Source organism: Bison bison, unplaced genomic scaffold, assembly GCF_000754665.1.
Source record: "Bison bison bison isolate TAMUID 2011002044 unplaced genomic scaffold, Bison_UMD1.0 scf7180017864221, whole genome shotgun sequence".
NCBI classification, from domain to species: Eukaryota; Metazoa; Chordata; class Mammalia; order Artiodactyla; family Bovidae; genus Bison; species Bison bison.
The window spans coordinates 308,669-320,376 of record NW_011494793.1 but is presented as its reverse complement, the minus strand read 5'-3'; the positions used below and the strand labels follow the sequence as shown (position 1 = coordinate 320,376).

Genomic DNA, 11,708 nt, shown 5'->3' with positions numbered 1-11,708 from the left:
GGGACATCTGGGTTCCATCCCTGGGTTGGGAAGATCCACTGGAGGAGGGCACGGCAACCCACTCCAATATTCTTGCTTGGAGAATCCCGAGGGGTAGAGGAGCCTGATGGGCCACAGTCCATGGGGTCGCAAAGAGTCGGACACGACTGAGCGACTAAGCACAGCACAGCAACGTTTTCTTGAGTGGTTGCACGTATTTGGATATTGTGTTCTCTGTCACTGCCATATTTGAGGGTTCAATGGATAAACTGATTTTGTAAACCGTATAAGTAATCGTTAGTTTTTCAGGTAAATGAGGATAGTATGTGAAATACTTTTGTGGTATTTAAAATATTTTTAAAAATCGATTTATTTGGGGTACAATTTATAGACAGTAAAATGCACCCATTTAAATTGTACCCTTTCACGAACATTGTAACTTGTATGTTGTTTTGTTGTTCAGTCACTAGGTCGTGTCTGACTCTGCCACCTCATGGACTGTGGCCTCCAGGCTTCTCTGTCTGCCACTGTTTCCCGGATAGTGCCCAGACTTGCCCAGACTCATATCCATGGAGCCTATGATGCCATCCAACCATCTCATCCTCTGTGGTCCCCTTCTTCTCCTGCCTTCAATCTTTCCCTGCATCAGAGTCTTTTACAATGAGTCAGTTCTTCGCATCAGGTGGAGAAAGTATTGGAGTTTCAGCTTAAGCATCATTCCTTCCAATGAATACTCAGAGTTGATTTCCTTAAGGATGACTGGTTTGATCTCCTTGCTGTGCAAAGGACTCTCAAGAGTCTTCTCCAGCACCACAATTGGAAAGCATCAGTTCTTTGGCACAAATCGTTAGCATTAAATACGTTCACAGTATTGTGCATCTATCTGTTTATTTTTTATCAGATTACAAAAGATACACAAACATTAACTGTGGAATATGTAATTAAAAAAAATACAGAAAAACCCAAAGAAGACATTAGAACCCATCTAGGGGGAAAAAAAATCTGTTGCTGTGTTAATTTCTTTATTTCAATCTCTTATCTCTAATTTTAAAAAGTAAAAATGGGATCTTACTCCATGCTTGCTTTCTCTTTGACTCTTTTCTCTATCAGAATATCATGACTGCCTTTATGGATTTTTTTTTATTTTTTCTTTTCATGTATTGAGTTAAAATTTTTTATTGTTGAATTTTTAATACTGAGGAAAACAGGGAAGAAACCTAAAATCTCCCATAATTTTTTTCTAACATTAAAAATAAATATATATATATACACACACACATATACACACACACATACACACACACACATGTGTGCATGCTCCATGTAAGAAAACCATGCAGTACAGAAAAGGTTAAAAGAAAGAAAAAAAAGGAAAACAAGAGTAGAAAAACAAAAGAGTAGAAACTTCCCGTTTCTTTCCAAACCGATTAACACGTTCATTTTGATTCTTTACAGCACAGAAATGTGTGTTGGTTGTTGTATAGTCACTAAGTCATGAAGATTCTTTGAGACCCCATGAACTGTAGCCTGCCAGGCTCCTCTGTCCATGGAATTTCCCAGGCAAGAATACTGGAGTGGGTTGCCATTTCCTTCCCTCAGGGAACTTCCCGACCAGGGATGGCACCCACATCTCACACACGGTAGGCAGATACTTTACTGCTGAGCCACCTGGGAAAGAGAAAAGTGTGTATATGCCTATATAGGCACATATATATATATATATCTGTGTGATGTTCTTTTATTTCTGTCTCTGATTTTTCTTATCAAAATATCTCGAAACGCTTCACAAGAAAGCAGGTCCACCTCTACCACACCTTTCTCAAAGCTGCATGTCTGGTGGCTGAGTGACGCCCTCCCCAGTGACCATCTACGTGCCCATAAATTTCACCTGACTTTTGCAAGTGGCCTGAATCTGTAGCTGGCATATTGACTGCAGCACTTTCACAGCATCATCTTTCAGGATTTGAAAGAGCTCAATTGGAATTCCATCACCTCCACCAGCTTTGTTCGTAGTGATGCTTCCTAAGGCCCACTTGACTTCACATTCCAGGATGTCTGGCTCTAGGTGAGTGATCACACCATTGTGATTATCTGGGTCGTGAAGCTCTTTTTTGTACAGTTCTTCTGTGTATTCTTGCCACCTCTTCTTAATATCATCTGCTTCTGTTAGGTCCCTACCATTTCTGTCCTTTATTGAGCCCATCTTTGCATGAAATGTTCCCTTGGTATCTCTGATTTTCTTGAAGAGGATCTCTAGTCTTTCCCATTCTATTGTTTTCCTCTATTTGTTTGCATTGATCACCGAGTAAGGCTTTCTTATCTCTCCTTGCTATTCTTTGGAACTCTGCATTCAAATGGGTATATCTTTCCTTTTCTCCTTTGCTTTTCACTTCTCTTCTTTTCACAGCTATTTGTAAGGCCTCCTCAGACAATCATTTTGCTTTTTTGCATTTCTTTTTTTTGGCGATGTTCTTGATTCCTGTCTCCTGCACAATGTCAAGAAACCTCCATCCATAGTTCATCAGGCACTCTATCTATCAGATCTAGTCCCTTAAATCTATTTCTCACTTCTCCTGTATAGTCATAAGGGATTTGATCTAGGTCATACCTGAATGGTCTAGTGGTTTTCCCCACTTTCTTCAATTTCAGCAAATTTGCTATTTTTTCAATATGCCAGCAAATTTGGAAAACTCAGCAGTGCCCACAGGACTGGAAAAGGTCAGTTTTCATTCCAATCCCAAAGAAAGGCAATGCCAAAGAATGCTCCAACTACCGCACAATAGCACTCATCTTACACACTAGTAAAGTAATGCTTAAAATTCTCCAAGCCAGGCTTCAGCAATACATGAACCGTGAACTTCCAGATGTTCAAGCTGGTTTTAGAAAAGGCAGAGGAACCAGAGATCAAATTACCAACATTCACTGGATCATTGAAAAAGCAAGAAAGTTCCAGAAAAACATCTTTCTGCTTTATTGACTATGCCAAAGCCTTTGTGTGGATCACAATAAACTGTGGAAAATTCTGAAAGAGATGGGAATACCAGACCACCTGACCTGCTTCTTGAGGTCAGGAAGCAACAGTTGGAACTGGACATGGAACAACAGACTGGTTCCAAATAGGAAAAGGAGTACGTCAAGGCTGTATATTGTCACCCTGCTTATTTAACTTCTATGCAGAGTACATCATGAGAAACGCTGGGCTGGAGGAAGCACAAGCTGAAATCAAGATTGCTGGGAGAAATATCAATAACCTCAGATATTCAGATGACACAACCCTTATGGGAGAAAGTGAAGAAGAACTAAAGAGCCTATTGATGAATGTGAAAGAAGAGAGTGAAAAAGTTGGCTTAAAGCTCAACATCCAAAAAACAAAGATCATGGCATCCGGTCCCATCACTTCATGGCAAATAGATGGGGAAATAGTGGAAACAGTGTCAGACTTTATTTTTTTGGGCTCCAAAATCACTGCAGATGGTGACTGCAGCAATGAAATTAAAAGACACTTACTCCTTGGAAAGAAAGTCATGACCAACCTAGAGAGCATATTAAAAAGCAGAGGCATTACTTTGCCAACAAAGGTCCATCTAGTCAAGGCTATGGTTTTTCCAGTAGTCGTGTATGGATGTAAGAGTTGGACTGTAAAGAAAGCTGAGTGCTGAAGAATTGATGCTTTTGAACTGTGGTATTGGAGAAGACTCTTGTGAGTCCCTTGGACTGCAAGGAGATCCAACCAGTCCATCCTAAAGGAGATCAGTCCTGGGTGTTCATTGGAAGGACTGATGTTGAAGCTGAAACTCCAATACTTTGGCCACCTGATGCGAAGAGCTGACTCACTTGAAAAGACCCTGATGATGGGAAAGATTGAGGGCAGGCGGAGAAGGGGACAACAGAGGATAAGATGGCTGGATGGCATCACCGACTCGATGGACATGGGTTTGGGTGGACTCCAGGAGTTGGTGATGGACAGGGAGGCCTGGTATGCTGCAGTTTGTGGGGTCGCAAAGAGTCAAACACGACTGAGCTGAACTGGAACTGAACTGAATCTGTAGCAGTGGAATTGCTGAGTCCAAGAGTATCTGCGTTTATGCATTTAAATTTGTATTTATGTTGCCCAAACTGTGCCAGGGACTTTTTTGGGAGGGCATTAGCAGTGTGGAGAGAGAGAAAAAGTGAAAAGAAGCAAGCTCTCATAAATCTAGAGGGGGCCTGACGAAAGAGGGCAAGATGTCAGCCTTTTCCCATTCTACCTGCGGGGGTCAGCAAACGACTGCCCAATTTCCAGCCATAGGCTCAACCTTTGGCTAGCTGGAATTGACGAGATTGCCAAGGAAGGAACAGCTTTCCCATGCCAGCGGATGGCGGCAACCAGGTAATACCAACTTCTCAGGGAGGGACAGGACAGACTCAGGTGGGAAGATCTGTTCTCCCCTAGGCAACCCAGCGGCTTAGGAGCTCCCTTTTTGTCACTTCCAAGGCTGTGTGCCCTGGAGCAAGTGGCCTGACTTCTTTGAATTTCTCTTCCCTCTATTATAAAATGAGAATGATGATCACAACAACAACAGGTAATACTTACATGAATTCATATGGTAACCTCATTTACTCTCACAGTCACCCTTTTATGTAAATCATCCTCAGTTCAATTCAGTCACTCAGTTGTGTCCAACTCTGCAACCCCATGGACTGCAGCATGCCAGGCTTCCCTGTCCATAACCAACTGTTGGAGCTTGCTCAGACTCATGAGCATTGAAACAGTGATGCCATCCAACCGTCTCATCTCACCCTCTGTCGTCCCTTTCTCCTGCCTTCAATCTTTCCCAGCATCAGGGTCTTTTCCAATGAGTCAGTTCTTCACATCAGGTGGCCAAAGTATTGGAGTTTCAGCTTCAGCATCAGTCCTTCCAATGAATATTCAGGACTGATTTCCTTTAGGATTGACTGGTTTGATCATCCTAATTATACATTAATAAAACCCTAACCTTAAACCTAATTTTAATTAACATCCTAGTTTTATATTAACAGGTATAGACACTGAGGCACAAATGTAATCCATGCATACTGAGTGTTCGGCCCTTGTCACCCACTATGAGGCCATCCTCTCAAATAAGAGGATTACTTTTATAAATCTTTTTATAAAGACTATGCATTATTTTATAAATCTTAGGAAAGTGTTTCTCAACTTTTACTCCCCATTATTACCTTCTAAAGAGACCACTTTAATTTAATTTAAAGAGACAGTTAAATACTGATGAATTAAGATTTTGTCAGGGAGGTTTAAGCTTTGGAGGGCCACTTTGTGGCCTATTGAAATATTTGTTTTCTTGTCCCCTACTCTTCCGAACCAGTTTTCATCCTCTTGAGGGTGATTAATTTCACTGATAATTTGTGTTCTAGGGGGTTAAACGTGGCAAATAAACTATGACACAATGCTTTTGATCACTTAAAATTTTTAGTTCATTTCTTTTCATTTGTATTTTATTTGGCTTTGTCGGGTCTTAGTTGTGCGGATTTTTGGTGTGGTGCATGGACTCTTTGTGGCAGGCTGACCCAGTAGCTGCAGCTCACAGGCTCCAGGGCATGTGTGTTTCAGTAGCTGCAGTGCATGGGCCTGGCTGCTCTGAGGCCTGTGGGATCGTAGTTCCCCTACCAGGGATCAGACCTGAGTCCTCTGCATTGCAAGGCAGATTCTTAATGACTAGACCACCACCCCTTAATTTATATCCTCTTAAAGAGTCTCAAGATTTTCATCATGTACTGCTGCTTTGTCTACAAACAAAGAAAATACAATGAATCAGTTAGGGCTTCCTCAACATCTTCATCCTGAGAGTATATTCTTCAAAATCACTTTCCAACTTTTCCAGGTTGTCAATGTCTTTGCTTTATCACATGACATCTCCCTCTGTGCTATCAAGGATTCTTGCAAGGAGCATTTCTTTAAGACAATCTGCATTGTTTTCAAAGAATAAGATATGGAAAGGGGGAAAAACACATATGGTATGGTGGGGAAACAGGGGAAATAGTGCCTTCCAAGCAAGACAGAGTTGTCGGTAACGTGGCACAGCCCTCAGGTAATCCCTGGTGGGACTTCGCTGGTGGCCCAGTGGTTAAGACGTCACCTCCCACTGCAAGGGGTGCGGTTTTGATCCCTGATCAGAGAGCTAAGGTCCCACCTACCTCATGGCCAAACTACCAAAACACAACACAGAAATAATATTGTAACAAATTCAGTAAAGACTTAAAAAAAAAAAAGGCCCACATTAAAAAAAAAAAAGTAATCCCTGGTATGACATGGTAATGAAATTGAGCAGGACCCTGTAGAGCCTTGCCTGAGACAGACCCTCTTGTCTTCTGCCTTTTGTTCTTAGAAAAGTTTTAGTGTCCTAGGCCTTTCCCAAGTTCTGAAGAGTGAACTTAATCAGAGAAGTGAGAAAATGTAGAAAGAAAGGAAAACAGTTAAGCAAACGAAATAGTAATAGTTTAGTCATTGACATAGTAAAAGACCTTTAGTTCCTCCTCAAAAACTATAGATGATATTCCAAGCCCTAATTGAGCTGTTTTGGTTTCCCTAATGGCTCAGACGGTAAAGAATCCGGCTGCGATGCGGGAGACCTGGGTTTGATCCCTGGGTTGGGAAGATCCCCTGGAGGAAGGCATGACAACTCACTCCAGTATTCTTGCCTGGAGAATCCACATGGACAGAGGAGCCTCGTGGGCTACAGTCCATGGGGTCCCAAAGAGTCAGACACGACTGAGTGACTAAGCACAGCACAGACAGCAGATATTGAAACCCCAAGCAGGTGGAAGAAGTTAACTGTATGCTGCCCACAAGCAGGTAACCCCAGACTGGTTGGAATCAGAAGGTTGACGATTGAGATTCCCCCAAATAGCCACCTTGATACCTCACCACCACCCAGTGAAAAGGACATACAAGAGCTGACCATTCACCCTGTGACTTGCTCTTTCACCTTGCTTTTAAAAACCCTTTCCTGAAAAGCATTATGGTTTTCAGGTCTTTTGAATATGAGCTGCCCACGCTTCTTGTTGGGCTCTGCATTGGGCACCTTGCCATAAACGCTGAAATTTCCTTCCGAACAATCCGGTGTCATTAGATTGGCTTGACTACAGGCAGGGGATCAGACCCAAGTTTGGTGCAGTTCCAGTGAGCTAGGTACATCACCTCTGAGGTCTTTCCCCCACCAACCCATAAATTCAGTCCAATCATAAGAAAGCATCAGACAAATCAAAATGAGGGCCATTCTACAAAGGCTCTAACTAGTACGCCTCAAGACTGTTTTTGTTGTTGTTGTTCAGTCACTAAGTCGTGTCTGGCTCTTTGCAACCCCATGGACAGCAGCACGTCAGGCTCCTCTGTCCTTCACTATCTCCCGGACTTTGCTCAAATTCATGTCCACTGAGTTGGTGATGCCATCCAACCACCTCATCTTCTGCCACCCCCTTCTTATTTTGTCTCCAATCTTTCCAATGAGTTGGCTCATCACATCAGGTGGCCAAAACATTGGAGTTTCAGCATCAGCATCAGTCCTTTCAATGAATATTCAGGGTTGATTTCCTTTAGGATTGACTAGTTTGATCCAGACTATCAAAGTAATGAAAATAACCCACCAAACTTCCCCAAAACCCCAAACCACAGACTGATCAGGGGCCTAAGGAGACATGGTGATTAAACACAATATCCCGCAACAGAACAAAGGACATAACTGCCATGTACACTAGTGTTCACAGCAGTGTTATTCACAATAGCCAAAAGGTGAATGAAAGAACCCCAAGTCTCCATGGGTGGATGAATAGATGAACAAAGCATGGTAGATCCATAACATGGAATATTATTCAGCCTTAAAAAGGAAGGGGATTCTGACACATTCTACAACACGGGTTCGATCCTTGGTCCGGGAGAACCCCACGTGCCGTGGGGCAGCTAAGCCCATGTGCCACAACTACTGAGCCTGCGCTCTGGAGTCTGAGAGCAGCAACAAGAGAAGCCGCCTCAGTGAGAAGCCTGCACACTTCTTCTTTAGAGCACACTGCTCTAAAGAGCAGCCCCCACTTGCCACAGGTAGAGAAACCCTGCTCACAGCAACAGAGACCCAGCACAGGCAAAAATAAAATAAAAAAATTTAAAGGAGCCCTATGCCATTAACAGTCACTCCCCATGCCCCCTCCCTCAGCCTCTGGCAACCATGAATTTGTTCTCTGTCTCTGTGGATTTGTCTGTTCTGGACATTTCAAATAAATGGGATCATACAACATGTGGCCTTTTGCATCTGACTTCTTTAACTCAGCATAATGTTTCTGAGGTTCATCTACGATGTAGCATGAATCAATGAATCATTCCCTATTATGACTGGATAATATTCCATTGTATGGATAGACCACAGTTTCTTTATCTATTCACTGATTGATGCCCATTTGTGTTGTTTCTACTTTTTGTCCGTTTTGAATAATGCTGCAGAGAACATTCACGTACAAGTTTTTATGGGGACATAGATTTTCAATTCTCTTCACCTAGGAGTAAAAATTGCTGGGTCATATGGTAACTCTAAGTTTAACTTTTTAAAGACCTGCCAGATTGTTTCCCAAAGTGGCTGCATAATTTTGCATTTTTGTCAGCAGTGTGAGGGCTTCCCCGATGGGTCAGTGGTAAAGAATCCACGTGCAATGCAGGAGACACTGAAGATGTGGGTTCAGTCCTGGGTCAGGAAGATCCCCTAGAGGAAGGCATGGCAACCCACTCCAATATTCTTGCCTGGAGAATCCCATGGACTTCTGAGCCTGGCAGGCTATAGTCCATAGGGTCACAAAGAGTTGGATATGACTGAGTGACTGAGCATGCATGCATGAACACACACCAGCAGTGTATGCTGGTTCTGATACATCTACCTCCTGGTTAACACTGGTTATTGTGTGCCTTTTTTTATTATAGCCATCCTAGTGAGTGTGGTTTTGATTTGCATTTAACTTATCTAATGACTAGTGATGTGGAGCATGTTTTCATGTGCTTATCATTTGTATATCTTCTTTGGAGAGATGTCTATTCAAATCCTTCAACCGTTTTGTTTTGCTTTAATAGACATTTTTAGAGCAGTTTTAAGTTCACAGCAAAACCGAGAGGAAGGTGCAGAGACTTCCCTTACATCTCCTGCCCTACTAATGTACCATCTCCCCAGTTGCCAACACCCCCCATCAGAGTGGTGCATTTGTTATAATTAATGAATCTACATTGACCCATAATCAGTCAGAGTCCATAGTTTTAAATTAGAATTCACTCTTGATGTTGTTCATTCTGTGGGTTTGGACAAATGTATAATGATGCAAGTGTAATGATGCAGACTCATCATTATAGTATCATTCAGAGTGGTTTCACTGCCCTAAAAATCCCCTGCGTTTCGCCTATTCATCCCTCCCTCCCCTTAACCTTTGCCCATTTTTCACTTGGGTTATTTGCCTTTTTATTGTGATGGTGGTGATGGTGTAGTCTCTAAGTAGTGTCTGACTCTTGCGACCCCATGGACTGTAGTCTGCCAGGCTCCTCTGTCATGGGATTTCCCAGGCAAGAGTACTGGAGTGGGTTGCCATTTCCTTCTCCTCTTTTTATTTTTTTGTAGACTTGTGACAGTTCTTTATGTAGCTTGGCGACCAGTCCCTTGCCAGTTATGTGATTGGCAAATGTTGTCTCTGTTTTGTGGGCGGATTATTGTGTACACATAGGTTTTCATGTCCTCTGGGCAAATGCCCAGGAGTGGGATTGCTAAGTCATGTATAAGTGTCTGTTTAACTTTATTAAAAAACTGCCAACTCATTTTTCAGAGTGGCTGTACCATTTTGCATCACCATGAGCAATGTATAAGAGTTCCAGTTGCTCTATATCCTTGTCAGTACTTGGTATTGTCATTTTTTTTCCCCAAAAAATCATCCTCAGGGGTTCTTTAAAGCTTGATCGTAGTCATATTATATAAGATGGCTTCGCATATTTGGAAGCTGAGGCAGGGGCCAGAGGAGCCTGGTGGGAGGAATTGTGATGGTTCATGCCATGGAGAGCAGGGATGAGGGAAGGGGAAGCCTCAAGGGTGGTTCAGGGGGTCTAGAGTGTGGGGCTGGAAGTGGATAGGCAGGAGAGGAAAGTGGAAGGAGGCTAGATCCTGAGTCAGAAGGGCAGGGAATACCAGGCTGGGAACGTCCGACTCCCAGACCTTCTGCCCAGGAGGATTCTGGGTCTTAATAACATTGGCAGCTGCTACGTTGCCAGTAAGTTCTCTACATATGAACCTTCAAGTTACAAACTCAAAGATGTGAACCTGCATCTGGCTCCAGCAAGGAGTTGGAATTGGTGCCATCGATGTCAGATGGGAGTGAAATTGCAGCTTGCCCTCCATCTCCTATTGCTGATAGTCCTCCAGCTTTACCACGTCTCCCCTCCTCTCCCTCCTCCAGTCGGTTCCTCTTCTTGACTGTTCATTTGATGCCAGCCCCTGTACGCCAGCTATTGTACTGTACTACTGCACTTTTCAAGGGACTGTACTGTAGGATTTGAAATGTTTTATTTTGTGTGTTTGCTTTGTATGTACCATGTGTGTGAAAAGTATTATTACTGTATGAACAGTACAAAAAGCCAATTGTATTAGTTGAGTGCTTAGACTAACTTTGTTGGACTTAATGAATGAATTGGACTTAAGAACGTGCTCTTGGAATGAAATTCATTCAATACGTAGGGGAAATTACTGAATTTACCCCTTGAGGATGCGTGGTGCACATTAACATATTAAAGGGTCTGACGAGTCCTGCAATAAAGAACTATGGTGTTAATTTAACCCAAACTTAGACATTAGATTGCTTTTCTCAAGCCATAACATCATTCTCATCATCATCTCCAATGCACACCTCATCTAGCTTGTTCACTATCATGTGTCTACAATTGGCTTACATTCAATGGTCAAAAAAATTTTGCTTTTGGTTGGGGAAGTTGAGTGAATGATCTCATCGGATCTTCAGAACAACTCTGTGTTTTTGTTGCTTTGTCACTAAGTCCTGTCCGACTCTTTGTGACCCCAAGGATCGTAGCCCACCAGACTCCTCTGTCCGTAAGATTTCCCAGACAAGAATACTGGAGTGGGTGCCATTTCCTTCTCCAGGGGAATCTTTCAGACTCCAGGGATTGAAACCAAGTCTCCTGCTTTGGCAGGCAGATTCTTTACTACTCTATGAAGTAGGTACTAATATAATTTCCATCTTGCAAACAAGGCTCAGAGAGGCCAGGTGACCCGCCTAAGACCAGTAGGTGAAGAGCTGGAATTTGACCTGAAGTGTGCCGGCAGCCTCTCCATCACCCTGCCCATTTCTCAAAGATGCCCCACACCCCACACCAGTCTCACTGGTGATGGCAAGTGTGGTCTCCCCACTGAGGGATGCCCTGTGACCTCCCTGAGCCCTTCTCCTTGCCCTGATGACTGTGGACATATACTCAGGCCGTTGCCCAGAGAGCTTGGCTGTAACTTGAGTCTCACCCAGGCTGGGGGTGATGAGGAGGGTGGGCAGGTGACAGCCAGGGCAGGGAGATTTGCCCAGACACTGGTGAGCAGCAGCCTGGCAACCGGTGTGGCCCTGAGGAGATTGGGGGGCTTTGGGAGCCTGTTCCAGAGTCCAGGCAGAGGTCTCCACTAATGGGCAACAAGCAAACAGTCTTCACTCATGAGCAACTGGAAGCTTATCAGGTAGGG

At 43.3% G+C, this 11,708-nt stretch overlaps 1 protein-coding gene across 1 annotated transcript in view; it reads left to right on the top strand.

Annotated features, from left to right (window-relative positions):
* Window positions 1-4,237: 4,237 nt before the first annotated feature.
* Window positions 4,238-11,708, top strand: part of CIB3 (calcium and integrin binding family member 3) — a 17,938-nt gene continuing 10,467 nt past the window's right edge. Inside the window, exon 1 of the mRNA XM_010845591.1 lies at window positions 4,238-4,348. Coding sequence (XP_010843893.1) covers window positions 4,335-4,348 — 14 coding nt within the window. The 5' untranslated portion in view covers window positions 4,238-4,334. The remainder of the gene's footprint in view (window positions 4,349-11,708) is intronic.